This window comes from Cervus elaphus, chromosome 4 (assembly GCF_910594005.1).
Source record: "Cervus elaphus chromosome 4, mCerEla1.1, whole genome shotgun sequence".
Taxonomy (NCBI): Eukaryota; Metazoa; Chordata; class Mammalia; order Artiodactyla; family Cervidae; genus Cervus; species Cervus elaphus.
In genome coordinates this window covers 36901155-36925317 of record NC_057818.1, presented here as the reverse complement: position 1 = coordinate 36925317, position 24163 = coordinate 36901155, and the positions used below count along the sequence as shown (strand labels likewise).

General features: G+C 41.1%; 1 protein-coding gene across 2 annotated transcripts in view; it reads right to left on the bottom strand.

Annotated features, from left to right (window-relative positions):
* The window catches only part of TANGO6 (transport and golgi organization 6 homolog), a 174280-nt gene that overhangs the window by 12585 nt on the left and 137532 nt on the right, over nt 1-24163 (bottom strand). For both annotated transcript variants that reach the window (XM_043898918.1, XM_043898919.1), the window contains exon 17: nt 17221-17334. In XM_043898918.1, the coding sequence (XP_043754853.1) occupies nt 17221-17334 (114 nt within the window). The remainder of the gene's footprint in view (nt 1-17220; nt 17335-24163) is intronic.

Below are 24163 nucleotides of genomic sequence, written 5' to 3'. Positions count from 1 at the left end.
CCCAGAATTTCCAGATTAAGATCTAAGCAGTCTATTTGTTGCAAAGGCGGGTACAAAGAAATTTAAGACATGTATTGCTCCATGCATCTTAGACAAAAGATTTCATGCACTCTCTCAACAGACATTTATTAAGTGCTATTCTGTGCAAAGCAATGTGCCAGATTTGGGGAATATAAGAGTGAGTGGAAAAGTAGTCAGATTCAGAGAGACAGAGATTGCTTGGGGCTGAAGGGTGAGCTTCCCTGGTAGTTCAGTTAGTAAAGAATCCATCCGCCTGCAATGCAGGAGACCCCGGTTCGATTCCTGGTGTTGGGAAGATCTCCTGCAGAAGGGACAGGCTACCAACTCCAGTATTCTTGGGTTTCCCTGGTGGCTCAGCTGGTAAAGAATCCGCCCGCAACGCAGGAGATCTTAGTTTGATCCCTGGGTTGGGAAGATCCTGGGTTCGATCCCTGGGTTGGAAGGGGCTGAAGGAGGGGGAGAGTTAGTGTTTGACAGGTACAGGGTTTACGTTTTATGAGACGAAGAGTCCTGCAGAGGGATGCCGGTGGTTGTAGTACAAAAACATGAATGTACTTAATGCTACTGATGTGCTGTGTGTGTCATGTATATTTATTACATTTAAAAAATTACTTATTTATTTGTTGCACTGGGTCTGAGATGTGGCATTTTCGATCTTTGCTGTGATATGTGAGATCTAGTTCCCTGACCAGGACCCTGCATTGGAAGCACAGACTCTTAGCCCCTGGGCCACCAGTGAAGTCCCTTTACCGCATTTTCATTAAAAAAAATATATATATATGATCGGTGTGTTCAGGGGCTGCACCCTGTTGACAACAGAGGTGAACAAAGAAGTGCAATATCTACGGCGGTCCTGACCTGATACATAAACTACTATAGAGCCTGGAAAAAGGACTAAATTTGCCTGAGAAATCAGGATAGGCTTGTTACAAAGACCAGAACATTTAACATTTAGAGTTCTAAAGGATGAATACAAGTTTATCAGATGGACAGGTTGGGGCAGGAGAAGGCATCTGAGGCATAAAGAACAGTATGGACCAATACGCTGGAGGCAAGAAATAGTATGTTGAATATGTGGAGCTGGTGCGAAGTTCTCAGGGCTCCTGGTTGGGGGCGGGGGGAGTATAGGAGAGAATTATAAAGTCCAGAGGGGTCCCGATTAAAAAGGACCCGTCCATCATGCTAGCGAGCCTGGCATTTATCTTAGGGACCACAGGGAACCTTTGAAAAAATGTTAGTTGAGGACAGGTCTTCAGATTTACATTTCAGAAAGATCTCTTTGGCGGCTCTCTTACCACACTGAGTAACTGAACATCTACTAATTAGGAGAATTAAAAGAGTAGAAGTCCCGTGGTGAAGGAAAGAAGTCCGAGGAATCCAGGTCTGTCCCAGTACACTTCCTCAAGTATAATCTCAGGCCTATTCTTCTTAGTTCCTTCAGAAGAGACAGCTGGCAATGAAGCAGCCTGGGTTTGGCTCAGCTCTCTTCTGTCTGACCTGGGCACCTAAATGTAAACTTTCCTGACTTCAATTTTCTTACCTATAAGTAGGGTTATGAGTGTAATTATCTCACAAGGTTGTCAGGGTTCAATGAGATAAAGCATGTGAAGAACTCAGTGCTTGGGATTCCCCTGGTGGTCTAGTGATTAAGAATCACCTTCCAATCCAGGGAATGCAGGTTCAATCCCTGGTCATGGAACTAAGATTTCACATGCCACAGAGCAACTAAGCCCACATTCTGCAACTAAAATCTGACACAGTCAAAAAAAAAGAAAAAAAAAGAACTCAGTGCTTTGCCTGGCATATAGTAGACCCTTAGTACACGTTAGTTACATCATTAAATACTAAACCTCAGAGAACACACAATTTGTTTGGAGCAGATTTGCTAAGAGCAAACACACTGTGGGGTGATGAGCAATGAGCTGGAACAGACCCCAGAGCATTAATCCAAACTGTTATTTTAAGTTACTCCAAGGAGACTACCCTTAGTCAGAACCTCGCCCTTTCAGAGGATGGAGCAAAGATAAGTGGGTTTTGCAACCCAGAGGCCTATCTGATTATTAGCACAATCACTCTTAGAGGAAGAGCAGATTCTCAATCAGGCTGCAGGGCAGGAGGGAAGTCCCAAGCCTCTCACTTCCCAGCCTGCAGCCCCAGAGGCACTGTGTCTCTTTCAGTTTTTTTCAGCTCCCTTCCTTTTCAGTTCTGGGTCCATTATGAGAAGTTGCTAGATGGCATAGTCCATGGTTGGCCTATGCTTTTGGCAAGGGCTACAGGAACACAAGGAAGAATAAAAATGAAGCCTGGGCTGTTTCCTGTCTCTGCTCTCTGAACAGTTCACTCTGGCAGGTCCCAGGAGCAGGGCATCTGGGTCCAAGGCTGGTCCCAACACTCTGCTCTCCCTCTCTGTCATTCTCCAGGGTAGACAGTAAACCAACACTAAAGAGAGACTCTGGTCTGTTTTCCTTTTGGTTTCCAGGATCTGAAGCTGCCTTCCATTAGCTATATTCTATGTAGAAAATGCCCAAGTGACTCAGTTTCTGAGTCCTTCAGATGACAGTCACAGAACCTGTGAGGACAAGTTCGGGAGCTGCACTGCCTGGGTTCATTGACTGGGCTGTAACTTACTATTAAATAGTTGCTGAACAAGTTACTTATCTTCTCTGTCTTAGTTTCCCCATGTATAAAATGGAGATATTAATCATACCTAAGTGGGATCATTATGAAAATTAAATGAATGAATTTAAAGCACTTAAATATATGTGCTACCATATAATAAATGCTCAATAAAAGTATTTTCACTAGGTTGTATGATACACTGATTTTTTTAGGAAGGCAAGTACTATATAAATTGAGAGAAGCTAATATTTTTATTTGTTTGGAATTTTACAGAGAGCAGTTTACCAGTTTGGAAAATCAGGCTACTCAACTTACTTCTCAGTAGCTGGTATAAGAAATTTATTATTGATTTGTATTTGTAGCTCTTACATTCATGATAGTTCTACATAGAAGAGGAACTGAACAGTTCACTGTATCTTTAGAGTTGGCCTAGATATTTCTATATTAAAATATGTTATTATAAAATACTATTCTTTTATTCCTTCTTTATATTATAGTTGAATATTACATTGATTTTTAAATATAGGTAGGTTAAGGAGCTATACATTTCATTTCAGGAAGATAAAAAGGGAAACTCTAAAATATTTGTTAAAATAACTTGTTGTAATCAAAGTATGTTGGTTCTGATCTAGAGAAAGGGAGCTGACATTGATGTTTTCACATATGATGGTTATCTTGTGCTCCAATTCACTTTCATGACGTGACCTAAGACACTGTGGATAAAAAGGTGAGAGAATTAAGCAAGAGGAAGAGGGGGAGATACTATATTCTCGCAAGCCCTTGACCAACATAAGCTCCCAAGAATAACTGGAAACAGTGCTAATCCTTCCTGGCATTACCTTTGGAAAATCATAACCACAGTCTCTTCATGAACTTCGTTTCTTCATTCATAAAACAAGATGGTTGGATTACTTTCCAAAGTATGTCCCATGGAACATTACTACTTGGCATGCTTATAATGAAAACAGGGTTCCTTGGTAAATGGCTGAGGAGCTGAGGAAGCTGGTAGTTTTCTTTGTCGTGGGACTTCTCAAACCCCTTAACAGGTAAACGTAAACAGAATCTCCAGGAGGGGAGTATACAGCAGTACACAGCATTTTCCAAAGTTATTTGACCATGGACACCTCATGTTGAAGGAGCAACTCACGGAGTTAATAAGCAAAGTGAAATTTTTTGTGAATTGTAAATGAAATAGTCTCTAAGGACTTTTCTACCACGAAGATTTCAAAATTCTGTGCTTAAATGACAGTATCTTCTTAGTGATTTTAGATCAGATTAGGAAGGGTAAGGATAAAGCTATCCTACAGAAAATAAAACAGCTTAAGTCTGATGTAGAAGAGGAAGACAACTCAGGTTCTAACATATGTAAATCTATGTAAATGAGTATGCAGAAGAGGCAGAAAGTGAGCAGTCTTTAAATGTTAGGTCTTCCAAACTGTCACTTATGTTATCACTAGAAAAAGTTGTACACTTACATTTTAGCAGAAACAGTACGGTACTGAGTCCCAATTTTTTCAGTTTTACTTCTTAAATCCATCACTCATGTCATATTGATTTGGCCAAGTTACTGTTGAGGAAATCTACGGGACTAACCCCTACTCCCAGGCACTGGCTCCAGCCTCTTCTCTCATAAATGGCTATGAGGGAGGCTGAACCTCATTTTATACAAATCAGCAACCCCACACGTCCCACTTGGCCCAGGCACGCTGGCTGACCTGGGATGGGTATCCGATCTTAGCTGGCACATTATGTTTCTCCCCTGAAATTTTTGCATTTGAGGCCAGAGAGAGAATATCTCAGTGTTAGATGTAAGATGCCACACTGGGCTACCATCAGTGGTCATGCTGCTGTCAGAACAAAAAGAACTAACAAAGCCATGGCAACAAAAGTTCAGATGCTAGAAAGCAACTGGATAAATCCTAGGGTCATGGTTCTGATTTGCCCAGGTTAGTACAGATTACATCTACTGTGATGCTATAATTATTAATAGTGTCCTCTCAGAAGTGTCCTGGTTTGGATGGCAAATTGATTCTTAAATCTAAGAAGCCCAAAAGCAAGTCTAATGTACCACAGAAATGGAAAAAACTTCAGGAGTTGATGCGCTATACTTCTTAACATGGAGATGAACAGAAGCCCTGGTTAGAAGTGTGTATGAGTAGTATTAGGCCCCCCAATGCCTTCCACTCTGTATCCAAGTGACTGCCCCTCCCCAACCACAGCAGAAGTCTAGAGTTTTATCCTCTTGAGGTCCAATTAGAGAGACTCTGGATAGATGGACGTCAGATAAAGATAAGGATGAGGTTGCTATGTTGAAAACAACAATTATGTGAAAGTCCACACACTGAGTGGTGAGACTGCCACCCTCCTCCTTCCACCTGTCTTTCAGAACCCTGAGAGCCAGGCTCACATCCTCCAGGAAGGAGACAAGACAGTTCTTCTCTAACCAGACTCAAAAATAAGACTTCAAAATAAGTTGGAATCTCCCAACGAATTGGCCAGATCACCCTCCTATAAAGTCCACCTGTTCCTAAGTATTGCCCATGCACACAGAGCATCATGAGCTTTTAAGTGTTCTGTTCTTAAATCTTGCAACAGGTTTAGAAAGTAATGGGTCCAGAGAAGAGCAAGTGGATGAAGGGTTGTAGGAGTCATGTGAAGATATTAGAGTACTTGATGTATTTGAAACTTTTAAGAGATTTATAAACTTTTAGCAGAGACTGGGGATGAACTGATCATAGATTTATAGAAAAGGAACAACTATAAACCTGAGGCATTTATCAACCTCAGAGAAAGCTGAAATTCATATAAGAAAGGAAATGTAATCATATTACATGGCTCAGCTATGGATAACGGTTATAGTCAGAATAATATAAACATTAAATGCTGTACAGTAAAAACTGTAATGTAGTTGTATAGGGAGAATGGGGAAGAGGAATGCATATATTTGTGGGGGGCACACTAATAATAACTAATACATATTGACTTTTTAGAGCCTATACATTCTAAATACTTTATATAAAGAAGTTCATTTAATTCTCACAGCAACCCTATAAAATGGTACTATTATTATCCCCACTTTACAGATGAGGAAACCAAGGGGACTCAATCTTCGACATTCTAGTCTTAGAGTTCATGCTCTAAGTCTAAGCCACATATACTCTGCTGTTTCATTCCTTCTCACTGCAGGCCAGCTTTTTTATACCTGAGGAACATAATGACTACATCCCACTTGTACATATTAGATCTAGTCAGAAGTCATTAAATGAACTGAAAAATCAAGAAATAAGAGTATAAGCATGCTACTTAGAAATGTAAGAGTAAACATTTTAAAAAGCATCGCATCAGTAGGATCTCTGGTTCCTCTGCCTTTTCTAAAACCAACTTGAACATCTGGAAGTTCACGGTTCACGTGTTGCTGAAGCCTGGCTTGGAGAATTTTGAGCATTACTTTACCAGCACATGAGATGAGTGCAATTGTGTGGTAGTTTGAGCATTCTTTGGCATTGCCTTTCTTTGGGATTGGAATGAAAACTGACTTTCTCCAGTCCTGTGGCCACTGCTGAGTTTTCCAAATTTGCTGGCATATTGAGTGCAGCACTTTTACAGCATCATCTTTTAGGATTTGAAATAGCTCAACTGGAATTCCATCACCTCCACTAGCTTTGTTCATAGTGATGCTTTCTAAAACCCACTTGACTTCACATTCCAGGATGCATGGCTCTAGGTGAGTGATCACACCATCGTGATTATCTGGGTCATGAAGACCTTTTTTGTACAGTTCTTCTGTGTATTCTTGACACCTCTTCTTAGTATCTTCTGCTTTTGTTAGGTCCATACCATTTCTGTCCTTTATCGAAACAATCTTTGCATGAAATATTCCCTTGGTATCTCTAATTTTCTTGAAGAGATCTCTAGTCTTTCCCATTCTGTTGTTTCCCTCTATTGCCAACATCAGCTGGATCATCGAAAAAGCAAGAGAGTTACAGAAAAACATCTATTTCTGCTTTATTGACTATGCCAAAGCCTTCGACTGTGTGGATCACAATAAACTGTGGAAAATTCTGAAAGAGATGGGAATACCAGACCACCTGACCTGCCTCTTGAGAAACCTGTATGCAGGTCAGGAAGCAACAGTTAGAACTGGACATGGAACAACAGACTGGTTCCAAATAGGAAAAGGAGTACATCAAAGCTGTATATTGTCACCTTGCTTAATTAACTTATATGCAGAATACATCATGAGAAACGCTGGGCTGGAGGAAGCACAAGCTGGAATCAAGATTGCCGGGAGAAATATCAATAACCTCAGATATGCAGATGATACCACCCTTATGGCAGAAAGTGAAGAGGAACTAAAAAGCCTCTTGATGAAAGTGAAAGGGGAGAGTGAAAAGGTTGGCTTAAAGCTCAACTTGCAGAAAACTAAGATCATGGCATCTGGTCCCATCACTTCATGGCAAATAGATGGGGAAACAGTGGCTGACTTTATTTTTTTTGGGCTCCAAAATCACTGCAGATGGTGATTACAGCCATGAAATTAAAAGATGCTTACTCCTTGGAAAGAAAGTTATGACCAACCCAGACAGCCTATTAAAAAGCAGAGACATAACTTTGCCAACAAAGGTCCATCTAGTCAAGGCTGTGGTTTTTCCAGTGGTCATGTATGGATGTGAGAGTTGGACTGTGAAGAAAGCTAGGCGCCGAAGAATTGATGCTCTTGAACTGTGGTGTTGGAGAAGACTCTTGAGAGTCCCTTGGACTGCAAGGAGATCCAACCAGTCCATCCTAAAGGAGATGAGTCCTGGGTGTTCATCGGAAGGACTGATGCTGAAGCTGAAACTCCAATACTTTGGCTACCTCATGCGAACAGTTGACTCATTGGAAAAGACCCTGATTCTGGGAGGGATTGGGGGCAGGAGGAGAAGGGGACAACAGATGGCTGGATGGCATCACTGACTCGATGGACATGAGTTTGAGTAAACTCTGGGAGTTTGTGATGGACAGGGAGGCCTGGAGTGCTGCGATTCATGGGGTCGGAAGGAGTCGGACACGACTGAGTGACTGAACTGACTGAACTGAACTCATCAGCAGGATACAAGATTAATATACAGAAACCTGTTGCATTTCTTTACACTAATAGTGAAATATCAGAAAAGGAAAGTAAAAAACAATCCCCTCTAATACAGTATTGAAAAAAAAATACTTGGGAATAAACCTGACAAAGGAGGTGAAAGACTTATATGCTGAGAACTTTGTAAAACACTGAAAAAGGAAACTGAAAATGATTCAGAAAGATAATCCCTGCTCTTGAATTATAAATGTTAATATTGTTAAAATGACCATAATACCCAAAGCAATCTACAGATTTAATGTGATCCATATCAAATTACCCACATTTTTCATAGAACTAGAACAAATAACCTTAAAATTTATATGGAATCCAAGAGACCCAGAATTGCCAAAGCAATTCTGAGGAAAAAGAACAAAGATGGAGGCAAAATCCTTCCAGACTTCAGACATTACTGCAAAACTACAGTAATCAAAACAGCATGGTATTGGCATAAAAACAGACATATGGATCAATGGAATATAATACAGCCTAGAAATAAACCCAAATCCTATGGTCAATTAATCTTTGACAAGGAGGCAGGGTATACAGTGGAGAAAAGATAGTCTCTTTGACAAGTAATGCTGGGAAAGCAGGACAGTGGCATGCAAGTCAGAACAGTTCTTAACACCAACACAAAAATAAATTCAAAATGACTTAAAGGCAAATATAAGACATGACACCACAAAACTCTTAAAAGAGAATATAAATCATAAATCTGACATAAATCACATAATCATATTACATGGCTGAGCTATAGATAATAGTTATAGTCATAATAATATAAACACTAAATGCTATACAGTAAAAACTGTAATGTGGTTGTATAAGGAGAATGGGGAAGAGGAATGCATATATTTCTTATGTCAGTCTTCCAAGGCAATAGAAAAAAAAGCAAAAAACTTAAACAACAACAAATGAGCACTAATCAAACTAATAAGCTTTTGAATAGCAAAGGAAACCATAAACAAAAAGAAAAGAACCTACAGAAAGGGAGAAAATATTTGCAAACAATGGAACCAACAAGAGCTTTATTTCCCAAATATACAAATAGCTCATGCAACTCAATAACAAAAAGACAAATAACCCACTCAAAATATAGGGAGAAAATGTAAATAGATATTTCTTCAAAGAAGACATACAGATGGCCAATAGGCATAGGAAAAGATGCTCAACAACGTTAATTATCAGAGGAATCAAATAAAAATTACTAAGTTAAAAAAATACACACCAGTCAGAATGGCCATCATTAAAAACTCCACAAACAATAAATGCTAGAAAGGGTGTGGAGGAAAGGAAACCCTCCTAAACTGCTGATGGGAATGTAAACTGGTACAGCCACTATGGATAACAGTATGGAAGTTCCTGAAAAACTAAAAATAAAGTTGCCATATGATCCAGTAATCCCAAATATGGGCATATACTGGACAAAACCATAATTCGAAAAGATGTATGTTCATTGCAGCACTATTTACAATAGCCAAGACACAGGAGCAATCTAAATGTCCATCAACAGATAAATAAATAAAGAAGATATGGTCACATATATACAATGGAATACTACAACACAACTATAAAAAGAATGAAGTAATGCCACTTGCAGCAACACGGATAGACCCAGAGATTATATTAAGTGCAGTAAGCCAGACAGAGAAAGACAAGTATCATATGATACCACTTACACGTGGGATCTAAAATACAAGTGAACTTACGTGTGAATCAGAAACACTGACAGATACAAAAAACAAACATATGGTTGCCAAAACGGACAAAGGGGACGAAGGATAAATGAGGAGTTTGGGATTTGCAGACACAAACTACTCTATACAAAACAGATAAACAATAAGGTCCTACTGTATAGCACAGGGAACTAATATTCAGTATCATGTAATAACCTACAACGAAAAAGAATACATGTAACTGAATCACTGTGCTGTATATCAGAAACTAACTTAACATTGTAAATCAACTACAATAAAATCTAAAATAAATAAAGTACACCACTTTACACCCAGCAGGATGGCTATAAATCTGGTAAATGACAGACAAGAGCTAATGAGAATGTGGAACATTTGAAACCCTCATGTGCTGCTGGTAGAAATAAAAAATGGTGCAGCTGGAGAACAGTCTGGCAGTTCCTCAAAAAGCTAAACATAGAGGCACCATACAACCCAGCAACTTCACTCCTAGGTATATATCCAAGAAAACTGAAAACATATGTTGCACAAAATCCTGTACACAAATGCTCATAGCAACATTATTTAAAATAGCCGAAAAGTGGAAATAACCCAAATGTCCATCAATGAATGAATGAATGGGTAAATAGATATGCTAGATCCACATAGTGGAATATTATTCAGCAATAAAAAGTAATGAAATCCTGATACATGATCATCATATGGGTACAAGATCATCATATGGATGATCTTGACCACATTATTCTACGTGAAAGGAGCCAGACACACAAGGTTGCATATTATGGTTCTTTTTTATATGAAGTATCCAGAAAAGGCAAATCCATAGGTAGAAAGTAGGCTATCCATAGTAGAAATCCATAGGCAGTAGTGGTTGCCATGGGTTGGAAGGGGTCATGGGGGAATAACTGCTAGTGAGTACAAAGCTTCTTTTTGGGAGTAATGAAATGCTCTGGATTAAATGGTGGTGATGTTTGCACAACTTAATGAATATACTAAAAACCTTGAATTGTAGACTTTAATTTTACAGATATGAGTTACGTCAGTTATATCTCAATTTTAGAAATTATGTCAGAAAAACCTACAAGGTGAGGGGAGACAGGGGCTACTGTGCTACTGATGGACAGAGCATGGTCATCTTACCTTCCTTTGGGTCAGCAGCAGTGGCCTTGCATACGTGTCTTTGTCTGCCTGGACCTGGCCTTGCCTCTCTTCTATTCACCAGCTTCCCTCAGGCTGGGTCTGTCTCCAGCCTGGTCCTACTCTCCTGACAACTTTCCAGCGGCTCTCTTGGACCCTGGCTCAGAGCCTGGGACAAATACACCACTGAAAAATGCCCCTGACAATCTCCAGGGTTATCTAGCTGCAAACCCTTTCTTTAACTCAGGGGTTTCGAGACATGACTTCTGAATCACTATCCCATATAGAAATCTTGAGAGATGGTAGAGATCCTTGGAAAAACAAGCATTCATTACTGACTAAACATTTAATTTTTAATGTGTGGGAATGAACATTTGAAAAGTTGTGCTTCTGGTCTGACTGGGTCTTAGGAAGTAAAGAAAGTCATCACAGTTTCTTGGCAACACCTTGCTAGAGGGAAGGGATGAGTACTTGCTACTTACAGAGAAAGTATATGGCTAAACAGGAAATGAAACTTGGTACCAAGTCTCCACTCAATAAACCGCAACACTGCTTTAAACATTCTCAGCATGGGAAATTAAATCAGTGACTGCTTATTGTATATTTTCACATACTACTGGTGTAATTCTTTGCATTAAAAAATAATCTTTATCCACTCTTCGTTTTTAAAAAAGTAAGCAGCATGAGGTTCGGAACAGTAAAGCAGGCTAGAGCACGGGCCTTACAGAAAAGCAGCCAGGGCTTAAACCTCTCCCACTCAGCACTAGCTGTGTGAGCCTGAGTGGCTTGTTTAACCTCTGAAGGCTTCCTTTCGCTATCTGTAACATGGGGGTAACAGCACCTAGCCCTCAGAGGTCCTGAGGGAGTCAAGTGAGACAATACAGCAACGTACTAGCTCAGCGCCTGCTTTATGAGAGCAGACAGCACGATTCTTCTTATTTGTGGTGCTATATCCACGGCTTCCTTGTGGTAGGCAAGAAAGGGGAAAAACAACAGTGTTGGAGGTTAATAAGTCCAAACATAAACGTCCTTGTAGTTCAATAACTACAAAGCTTCTAGGCTCTTGTGCATATTCCCAGTCAAGTTGGTACCAATTATGAGGTGGAATGAGGTGATGTATGCAATTGTGAGATGCTTGCAGAGTTGAAAGGCTCAACTGCAAAATCTGAGATGACTGAGGGTGAGGGGCTGACATGATGGAAGGTATAAGGTTCTACAGTTCCAGCCATGAAAGAAATTTCCTATTCATTTGGATTGAATATAAAATTATCTTTGGTGGGTTTTCACTAGTCATTCCACAACCCAGCAAATCTATGGATCAGACATGAGTGGTGGTTATGGTGGTAATGATAATAACAACATCATCCCCACTATAATCCTCATCACTGTTGTCTTTGATATTTGAGACACTCCACATAGAACAGGCTTTTCTCAAGATGCAACAATCATGAACAAGTGGAGAAGCATGAGCACAAGACAGAAAGGACTACGGGATCCTAAGGGCCGCTGATGAGTTAGATTTTGTCTTCCAGTCCCCCTGTGTTTGGGTCCTAACGCCCAGTACCTCAGAATGTGACCCCACATTATTTGGAAACAGAGTGGGAGTGATACAATTAGTTAAGATAAGGTCATACTGGAGCAGGGTGGGCTTCTGACCCAAAATGACTGGTGTCCTTACAAGAAGAAAGCCATGTAATGACAGACACAGAGGGAGCATGCAGACCACCACAGAGGCAGAGACTGGAATAAAGTAGTGTCAAGCCAGTAAACACTCAGGATTGCTGGCAAACCACTGTAGGCTGAGGAGAAGCAAGGAAGAATTTCCCAACTGACCTCGGAGAGAGCACAGTCCACCTTGATTTTACACTTCTGGCCTCCAGAACTACAGCACAGTAAATATTTTACTTCATTATATTATTTTAAAATCATTTCATTTTATATTTTTTTGGCTGTGGCATGTGGGATCCTAGTTCTCTCACTAGGGATCAAACCCATGCCCCCCTGCAGTGGAAGTGCAGAGTCCCGACCACTGAACCACCCTGGGGAGTCCCAAGGCAGTCAAGTTTTGTTGTTTTAAGCCACCCCATTTGAGGTACTTGTTATGGTTGCCCTAAGAAACTGATACAGGGCCTCAGAGGATTTTTTCTATAAGACTGAAATGGAGCAACAGCAAGAAGAATGTCTAAGAGTGAGTCAGAGGGAAGTGTCTGTGGGGGATACAACATACTTTAAAACCCCTCTATGCCTCTGTCTCCAGGGCATCATAAACAATGTCGCAAAATGCTGAATTCCTATTAAATGCCTTTTATTAATATTATCAATAGGTAAACACCTAAGCCCAGGCCAGTAGTGCATGACTGACAGAACTCCTGCCTTGTTCAACTGGCAGTGGCGTTATGCTCCCAGGAAGGGGTGATACTCCTTAATTTCAGTCTTGAAAGGCCTCTCCTCAGCTCTTTTTCAAAGTTTACAAAGGAGTAATTATTACCTGGATCCAAGTCATTTTTATATAAATGTTCTTTTCATTTGCTCCTCATATGGAACCTCTGATTTGTTAAAAGGAGTAGTGTCTGTGGAACCAGCTCTGGGAAGGAAACTGGGCTCGTTTAACTGCACCCATAGCACCAAAGAACCCCACAACAAATGTCAAAATAATTTGGGGGATAAAGCAAAGCCAATAAAATGCAGAAAGGATTCCATGTAGTCTGTCAGTTCACTTAAAACCTGCTGCGTCAGAGACTGTCACATCCCCCTTGGTTTCTAGTTCTCAGTCTGGACAGACAGGCACAAGGTGAACCCAAGACGCATTTGCTAATCTTTTGGATGAACCATGTGTGACTGTTGTCATTAAAAAAAATAACATCATACACAAATCTTTTCTAAGCCTTGGTTTTTGCCTTCTCTCTCACAAAAAAGTAGGAGAGCAACTTCCAACTGCACAAAAGTGAGTGAACCCACTATTCCTAATGTTACTGGGAACAGACTGCTAGTATCAGAGTCCAACACTGGACTCAAAAGAAGGAATTAAAAACCATTCCTGGGACTTCTCTGGTGGTCTACTGGCTAAGACTCTGTGCTCCCAATGCAGGGGGCCTGGGTTTAATCCCTGGTTGGGGAACTAGGTCCCACAAGCTGCAACTAAGACCTGGCACAACCAAACAAATAAATAAATATTTTAAAAAAAATCCTGGGTGGAGGCCTGGATTTGGCTCTGAACCTGACTCAACCATCAATTAATAATTAATCTCAAACTCTTCTCCCTGAAGATGCTTCCAGATTTTGCTTATTTTTGAAGACACAAGATGGTGTTGAGGGTTGGTTGTCATCTTGAAGGAATAAATTCTAAAGCCCACTTACTTATCTCCCATTAGAGTATAGATTATTCTTTTGTCACTAAAAATTAGGGATTAGAAGGAAGAAATGGTATGTGCTATAATTACTTTTTAATGTTAAAAAACAAGGGAGAAAGTTTCCATATTAAAATGTCACCATACTTAGTCACTACAAACCTATGTGCAAAGTTCTAAAGTATTTCATAGTTGTTTTTTTTTTTTTCTTTTTTCTGACCACAACATGCAGGATCTTAGTTTCCTGACCAGGGATCAAACCCATGCGGCTCGAACCCATGCCCCCTGAAGTGGAAGTGCAGTGTCTTAACTACTGGACTGCCAGGGAAGGCCCTCACAGTTCTTCTAAGTCAACTTTCAGTAAACTATGCAGAGGACTGTGGTATTAGTTACCTACATAAATCTAGAACTATGGTCAACCCCACATCATTCATTCTTTTTCTTAAGATACTCAACCTTTTCCCCAGTGTATATATAGTTGATTCTTGTTATTTGTAATATTAATAGTTATGTTCTATAAAATTGTGTGAACACTGAATTAACAGATCCTGAATTAATGGATACTGAACTATTGCTCCTAAGGGAAATATACGGTCAGGATTCTGAGAGCCTCTGATCACACCAAATCACTCATTCAAAAATCTTTAAAAGGGCTTTCCTGGTGGCTCAGTGGTAAAGAAGCCAACTGCCAATGCAGGAGATGAGGCTATGATCCCTGAGGGAAGATCCCCTGAAGGAGGAAATGGCAACCCACTCCATTCTTCTTGCCTGGAAAATTCCATGGACAGAGGAGCCTGGTGGGCTTCAGTCCATGGGGTCACAAAAGAACTGAACACGACTTAGCAATTGAGCATGTATGCACCCCTAATGCACTGCATGCCTCCCAGATACAACTGGTAGGCTGTTGCTCAGCCATTACTGTTCTAATTATTCATTACTGTCTTTGGAATGAATGAATGTCCTAATAATATGGATGTGCTAAACATTTACAATTCTCAGAATAAACAAGTCACCTTGCAAAGACTTAACCTGGGGAGAGTTGGAGAGTTAGGCACAATTTTCCCATGCTGTCTCCTGTCTCATAATTTCCATGATAAGGAGGGCTGTTCTTAACTCTGAGGCCAACAGAAAGCACAAGTATAAACATATCTCTTCTCCTTGGCATTCCTTGTAAATTCAATTTTCAGCAAAGGTAAGGCAGAATTAGCTTATAAAGGGGGTTCCCTTCTGGCTGCAGGTTATACTTGAGAATGAGTAAATAAACAGATATGATCATAAGGCCAAAACAAGGCTAAGCAGAGAAAGTGTTTCATTAAGAAAGAGAAGGCTATATTTCCCTCCAAAGTGGCTATTCTAGCTATGTACAAATGGGAAAAAGGTAAAAGCTACCCCATCGGTGGGGGTGGTAATGTCTTCCCTCTCTGATTCCAGTCTATCTCCTGATCTTCTGGACCTCCACTTCTTACTGGACTCTGCTTTCTTTTCAAGCTGCCGGGAGCACAGTTTGCAGGCCAGCACATCCACGAGAAACAGAGAATTCACTGAAACCTAGGATTATCTTTTGGCACTCTGCAGCTTGAGAGACAGTGATTAAGAGGAAACAAAACAAAACAAAACTTCACCAACAAAGTGGCATTTTCATTTCAGCTGTTCCTGGGGGCAAAACAGAGCAGTGAAGAAAATCTTAGATTGAAAGCTCTGCGGTTATCTCCGCTTCTCATTAAAGTGTCCCTGATGATAATCACACCTACGATTACAAGACTTAACACACCTGGTCTCAAGGGCGCACCAGGAAGAGAAATTGTACACTCATCTCATCTCATTTCGTTTTCTTTATTCACTGAGTAAGCACAATTTCTAAATTTCAGTGAGTACAGACTGGAGACAGTTTGGAGAACAGAAGTTTTTCATTCACATGGCTTTTTGAAAGTGACACAAACCTTCCATGGCTACAAATTATTTCCGTACTGGTGAGACAAGCAGTGTTGCTTTCAGTGGCTACATACAGATGTGAAAAAATCTGGACAGCATTTCTATTTCTTCTTGCACTTTACTAACCAGACATTTGCTATGCTACACACATACACACACACTTTCCCTCTCTCCCTCACTGAGTAAGGATGTGTGCACTTACAGAGTTTTTAAGATTTAGTTTAATAGTGTTGTGACTCAACTTTTAAAATAAATTTTTATTTTGACATAATTTTAGATTTACAGAAAAGCTGCAGAGACAATACAGAGGATTCCTGTATACTCCTTACCCAGTTTCCTCTGTTGTTAACAACTTACATGACAATGCTATATTTGTCAAGAGTTTCGTAGATTTTGACAGTGGGTAAAAAAAACACTGACTTTAAATTTCATTTTGTACAGCAGATTCTCAACAAGAACAGTGAGTACCCTAAAACCATTATCTGCAATGTCAAGTTATGATCTCTCCGTCCCCCACTCCAATCAAGGTCCTAGATAAAATAACTGGGGGATAACTAATGCTTGTACAAAAATGGTGTCAGGAACTCGATTTGGCAAAATTCTAGCATGAACAAAGCCAAGTGTCTGACAAAACACTTTCCTAATGGCTTCACTGACACTTGGTTAAATACTGATGTGTCGGCCGTAGACAAGCATTGTGGATGCCAAGAAGTGAATTATTAATGCAAACTCTCTTTATAAAGTCAGCTGGGAATGTGTTTCCAATAAAATCAAGCAGAAAATTAATTTAGAGGTCATTCATTCTCAGCACACACGTGAACAGATATACTTTCTTCCTAGACTGGCCACACACTGGGGAGAAATCCAGCCAAACCCACTTGGAGGAATAAAAGTTTAATTTATGCAACGACTAAAATCTCATGGATTGCACTCACAGCTAGAAAGGAGACATTTGAAATGAAGCCCTTTAGTGATTCCATATGAACAATGAAATGAGTCAGGAAGACAAATCACTCAAGTTCACACTATAAAAAGCAGGCTTGGTGTGGTCCATAGCTCACCCTGGAACCTGTCCCTCTGAAGGGAATGCTGGGGCCCAGGACCTCAACCTATAAACTTGTGTCCTGGTTTTTCTGGAGGTTAGGATGCAGTTTGCCTAATGTGATACAGAGAAAACAAGACTCTTACTGAAGATGCAAACAACAGAATTTTCCTGCTATAAAAGTCCCTGTTGACTTGATTCATCTGTATGAATTCACCCAGGAAAAAGGTTCCAGGCCTGTCCTGGTGAAAGGAAGACTGATGAACAGATAAAGAACAAAGAGGGAGGGGATTTGCAAATGGTAAGAGACTGACTTACCTCAGTGGCCTTCTGGCTGAGTCCCCGAAGCAGCAGCACAATCACGTGGATGGCAGCTCTCCGCACCTGGACTTCATGGTCTGTTTTCGCCACAGCAATCAGACAAGCTGTTACCTAAGAGGGTGAGGGAAGAAGAAGTCAATAAAAATCAGAGTTGCATAATTACCTAAAGCCTTTCAACTGTGTTCCACTTTCTATACATTCATTGCAAAAATCTGGCTTAGCCAGGGGTGGACTGCGTCCTCATTCTCCATGAAAAGGGAGAGATGTAGTGGTGGAGACCTTGATTTAGTCTGGCTTTTCTGGAAAGGGGCAAAATCTGGTTTGGAATTCAGGAGGGAGATTTGGGAGTGGGAAGGAAATATACGTGCATATAATAAAGGCATGGTCAGAGGTAAATTTCTCCTCCAAAGTGGGAGGAACTGTTACCTGCACCACTTTGGGGACATCAAGTTGAAGAAAGAAAAACTGATCTGAAACACAGTGGTGTATAGGGATGTGAGGACCTTGAAGATTGACCCAAGCAGGCTTTCGAGTTCAAGGCCTGGCATGAGGATCAATGTTCCAACTGATGAAATTTTCAGTCCAGGGATAGATAAATACATAAATATTCAAACTGATATTCTAGCGTGTACAGATACCCCATCCTACAAGTCCAGTGTATGGCCCATGGAAGTCACAAGGGGTCAGTTTCTGAGACTCCCTGCCTGGGCATCTTCACTTGCGGAATGGGTCTTTTAGTGTTCATTTACTTTAAAAGACAGTTCTATAACAGAAAAGACTTGGGAATTATTTGCAAAACATGGTGTAAGATATATAGTAATAATTATACATCATAAAATGAAAAATTTCTATACCTTGTACTAGCCATCCTGCTCCCACCCTGCTCTTGGTAGGCACAACAAAAATATTCTAAAACCTCTGTAAAAAGATACCACTAGAAACAGCAGTAATGATCCTTTACGAGGTATTTGTGCAAGATCGAGAAGGAAAAAACAAACATTTTGGAGCATAACCAATGACAGCAAAAATCTGAAGGTAAGTCTAAATTATTCACTTGGTTTCTTACATACTTTGCTATGTGATTTACTGTGTGAGTGTGTATCTTGGCCAACTGGTAGGATTGCTAACCATGATAAGAAAATAGCCAGATTGTGTGCTTGGGAACATGTATAAATACATATTACATTTAAAGAATGGTTTTTTAAAAAGGTTTAAAAAAAGCACGTAGGCACAAATGAGGAAAGAGCTTGTGCAGAAATTTTAACTATGCAGGTTGTATTTTTCACAGCTTTCAAACAGTTGGGCATAGTTCAAAGTGTCTAATTAATCAGCGATGGCAAAGGGATTAGAAGAAGTAGCTTGTTCTTAAATATAATTGCATCTGTGATGTACTGGCATTTAATCAAGTTGTACATCTATTAGACAAGCCTGACGCTTACAAGTGAAGGGAAATCCCAGAAAAACTCAACTCTCTGGGGACTGTTTCTCAATAAGACTCAGCAAGCTGCTTTTGCTTTTCACCTGGGACCCCAACCCAATGCCATCAGTGGCTTCCATGCCTCTGGCATTAACGGTAGAAGCAATTCAGTCCTCGGAGGAGTCCCTTGGGTGACCTCCAAAAAGGCAACAGTATAATAGGTACCTCCACTTGCAGGCTTAGTATTTACGAGGTAAGAGCTGAAATCAGAAAACAAGTTGGAGCTAGGTCTGAGGCCTTCCTGACACATAAAAGTTTAGCTTATTCAGTCTGATAACTGAAGTATGAAAGCCAGCCCAGGCCCATGTAATACACAGACTCTCCAAAGCCTTTTGCCTGCTTCCTTCAAGGTTTGGTTCTGGCCCACGTTTCTACATTTGGTGGACAAAAGCCTCCTGGCCTGGAACCCGCCTGGTCCAACGCTTCTGCCTCAAGGTTCAGTGTAGAATCAGCTCGGGCTGTCAGGCATTTATTCCACAGTCAGGACAGGCAAAAGCATCTTGACTGGAAAAGGGCTTCTGCTGTAAGGCCAGTCCTTGAATCCCTGTGCCACCTTAAAGATGTTACTGGGAGGAGCCGGTTATTCCACACCTTGCTGAGATCAGCCGTAATGGCCTTGTGCTCTTGGTGATTTATGACCAGACTGTACCAAGCCCATCTGCAATCAGCCACTCAGGACAGTCAGGCAGAGGTCTGTGACCAGAAGTGTTTCTGGACCTTCCTCAACACCTTCATCACAGTACCAAATCCCATGACATGTATACAACGTTCGGTTGTGCAAAATGTTTTTTCAAGGCATCAGAATTTTAATACGGTCTTGCACATACCATCAAAACATACAAATAGCTTCTTCCGTTCAGGTCAAGCTCCCATAACCAACTCGGAATGCTGTCCTTCAGCAGGCCAGTGGGGCAGACTCCTCGTTAAACACTACAAGCAGGGAAGACGCCTGGCCTCTCTCTTCCATCTGGCCAGTCTGAACAAGTCACTCTCATGGCTGGTCGCTCTCACCTCCAGCCCCAAGGACATACTCAACACTGCCTTCCAGCCCCCTAAAAGCTTTGGAGAACAGATAGATGATGTAAGGTCTTTACTAATTTATGAATTGGGATAGTATTTCTCTTCTAAGTCTTCCCAAAGCGCAGAAACCCATTCCATGGTATCTTCATGTCACCTGCCCTAAGGGCCAATGCACCTATTCTAATAAACCAAACTATGGAAGGGTTTTTTTTTTTTATTGGCTAAACTATGTAAATCATCTCCACGTCTGAAAGCCAAGCAGAGAGAAAAACGACAATCGCTTTGGAAATGTTAAAGGTCAGTTTAACCAATTTGACACCTGATAGGAGCCAACAGAAATATGGAAAAATATCACTCCCCAAACAGCTGGCACACACCAGGCATAATCAGAACTATATAAATAAAGATAAAACAAACGGCAAGAGGGCCAAAAATCAACTTTGGAAAATTTCAGAAGAGAGGTGGCAGGGTTCAGGTATCAAGAAAGCATGACTTCAACTTTCCAACAGCACCTTCCTCCCCTTTCCCCAAACTTCCTCTGTTAAAAGCCAGCCAGTCTGCTAACTTGTTCAATACTAAATCATTTGTCTTTCTGTCAACTAAGAAACTTTAAGGTGGGACAAAGCGAGAGTAGCACTGACATAAACATACTATCGTATGTAAAATAGCTAACAGGAAGCTACTGTATAGTACAGGGATCTCTGTGATGACCAAGAGGGATGGACGGGATGGAGGTCAATGTGGGAGGGAGGCTCAAGAGGGAGGAGACACATGTGTACGTGTAGCTGATTCACGTTCTACGGCAGAAGCCAACACAACACTGTAAAGCAATTATTCTCTAATTAAAAATAAATAAAAATAATCTTGCAATTGAAAAAAAAAGAAAAGAAACTTTAACAGCCAGGCAGGATGCCTCTAATTCCCACGTGTTCTGGTTGCTCACTTAATCTGATGAGAAACAGAACCGTGGTGGCTCTGCTCGCTTCCTTGAGGTTTCCCAGGACATCTACATGAGCCCTCATCTCAGTGCTTAAGCTGTTATCGAGGAAACAGCACTGATGGTGACAAATCTGGTCATCAAATCAAATCATTCAGTGGAATCAGAGGTGACAGCTCTGCATCAGCCTTCAAAGCCCGAGTTTGTGGAATTCTGGGCACCACCTTACAAGGGGCTTGCTCCTGTACTTGTCACCTGGGGCATATCTTATTTGCTGTTCTGAGGATGGGCCTCTCACTGCAGTTCCCTTAAATCATATTTACTTTTCATGGAGAATGATAAAGATGAAACAGACTATCAAGATTTGGTTTCAAGCAACACAGTTTTTGACAAGAACAAGGAGAAATTGGGGAAAAATAATAATGATTTCCAGACAGGTTAAATCTTGACATCAACAGAGAGGAAAAACCTGAATTCCCAGTAGAGGCTGTGAAAGGGCTGGTCCTCTCAAACCCTTTTATGTTCTTTCCCTACTTGTAAGCAGTGTCGGCATAGACAGTACCCAATTCTGGACTACCCAGCGGGGTGGACAGCTTTGCTCAGAAGCCCGAGAGCCACAGCTATGACCCCTGGATCGGATCACCTTAGAAGTGCCTATGAAGGCTAGTTTGTTCAATTTTATACCAAAACAGATTACACTTCCCCTTTCCTCTGCCTGCCTAACGCTTGATCAATGTAATTTCCTTGCTGCCCCGACAGACCTACCTGAGGGTCCCAGCTCTGTGTTCCCTCAGGACCTTGGGCTTGTCACAGGATATCACTCTATTCCACTGTCTATTTATTCCTGTGTGCCACAGTCTACTGAGATTTCTTTGGGGGAAGAGATTGGGTCCTTTGTATCCTTCCATGTACCTGACACACGACAAACACCCATGAAGAAGAATTCCTTCAGTTTGCAGCCAAAGACACATTTCCCCAGAGTTAAGAGTTCCTTCTCCACTAGTACATGCTGGGGTCAAGCACTTCTGAGACTACAAAAGACTTCAAGAGCTTTCATGAGACAGTGAAAAAACTTTTGTAGAAGACACAATAAACTTTTAAAATAAATTAGATAGGACTTCCCTGGTGGTCCAGTGGATAAAAATCTGTCTGCCAATGAAGGGAAGGCTGGCTCAGTCCCTGGCTGGGAAGATCTGACATGCTGCAAGGCGACTGGAGCCTGTGTGCTATAGCCACACTCTAGAGCCTGTGGCTGCAAGAAGAGAAGTCACTGCAATGAGAACCCGGTGCACGGCAACGGAGAGCAGCCCCTGCTTGCCGCAACTAGAGAAAGTCCATATGCAGCAGTGAAGACTCAGCACAGCCAAAAATAAACAAACAATTAAAAAAATAAGTCAGATAATTTCATTCCTCTGCTCTGGTTACCCATCTCACTCACAGGAAAAGTCAAAGCCCAGAAGGCCCTCTCCCCATGTATCTGCCAGGATCTGCTCCTGCTCCTTCACGTGTGCTCAAGTCACTCATCACTGAAGCTTTCCTTATTCTTCCTGGTTCACAGATTCACATATAATAGCAAAGTCCCTCCATCCCCTTGCCTGACTAGATTCATCTCCACTTACTCCATCTGACACAGTACATATTTGTTTGTTCACTTGCTTGCTTGTCACCCAACTGTCCTCTTTAGAATGTCAGCTTCATGAGGACAGAAACTCCGTTCTGTTCAGAGATGGATCCCGAGCATGTGGCTTGGCTCCAGTCTCATAACTGGCACAGAGTAAGTGCTCGGGAAGTATTTATCAAATGAAAAACAAATGAATGAACAACTACAAAAAAAACCAGGCCAAATCTCCCACTTATTTGATGCGAATGGACAAGAGTAACCTAACTACAGGAGGAGCCAGTGGCTGAAATACGAAGACTGTCAGGTGTCCAATCATGTTCAAACTTGCAGTCCACCCAAAGCAGCTGGTTTGGCACTGATGACAGAGCAGGCGTGGGGTACTACATAAGAAGGAGCATCTAAAAAGAGACAGGAATTATGTGGGATGGAAACACCTGGTTTTTCAAATCAGAGGGAATACATTGTCTTCTGAAGTTTCATTGCCAAAAGCAAGTGCTGTTAAAACAAAACTGCATGACCCTTCCTGTCAGGAGCTTTTCTCATATGGCAACTCTCCTTCTTTTTCAAGGGCACAAAGCAATCTTATAAACAAAATGAAAACATTCATTGAGAGACAATACAGAGGAGTCGTTAAGAGCACAGGTTCAGGAACCGAATGCCTGCATTCAAATCCCAGCCTGGCATGACCTTGGCAACGAATTTAATCTCTCTTCTTTTATTTATTTACTTAGGCTGTGTCGGGTCTTAGCTGCAGTGCATGGGCTCTTCGTTGTGGCATGCTGGCTCAGCTGCCCCGCAGTACATGGGGTCTTAGTTCTCCAATCAGGGATTGAAACTGCATCCCCTGCATTGAAAGGTGGATTCTTAACCCCTGGACCACCAGGGAAGTCCCTAACATACTATATATTTTAACAAGTATATCATTTATTGTCTGTCTCCTCTCACTAGAACATCCCATCCAAGATGATGGGAGTCAATGTCTATTTCGAAGAATGACAGATATCCAGAATGTTATTTAGCATATATGCTGTTTGGCTCTCAATAGCAATTGTTGAATGAATCACTGTATACTGTATCTAGGCATATACATTATCCCTAGATCCTTGTAACAATCCTGCATTATAGATATTTTAATCCCATTTTCTAGGTCAGGAAACCAAGCTCAGAATCTAAGTCATCTGACCAAGTGAACACACAGGTAAGTGGGTGGTAAGGTGGGGCCTCATTTATTCCCATCCCCAAGTATGCTTGGAAATTTGGTTCTCTTCCAACAGGTCAGGGGGTCTCCAGAAAGATGACATGTTTTTTTCTTTGACACTTCTTAAATGTTGCAAAACCTGCTTTGGCACCATCTTTCTAATTAACCAAACCAAGAAATTTCTCTAACACTTTCAACAGGAAATGATATGCCATCAGCATGTTACAGTTTCCTTAAGAGAAGAAAGGAAAGATAAAACTAGGAACTCAAAAAGAAGTATGGTCTCAGTTTCCGGGTTCAGGGAAGATCATGATGTCAAGCATAGTTTGAGTTCATTGGTTTTAGAAAATGTATGGGATATGGTCAAATCTGAACTGATTCACTTGGAGATTTGGATGAAATTTTTATTCAGGTCATATATTGTACTGTTAGTCGTTCAGTCGTGTCCAACTCTTTCCAACTCCATGGACTGTAGCCCACCAGGCTCCTGTGGGCTCCTCTGTTCATGGGATTGTCCAGGCAAGAATGGGAATACTCCATTCCCCATGGAATGGGTTGCCATGCCCTGCTCCAGAGGATCTTCCCGACCTAGCGATCAAACCTGGTTCTCCTGCATTGCAGGCAGATTCTTTACTGTGAGCTACAGGGAAGTACCTATTCAGCTCATGGCTATGTTCAAGAAAATTG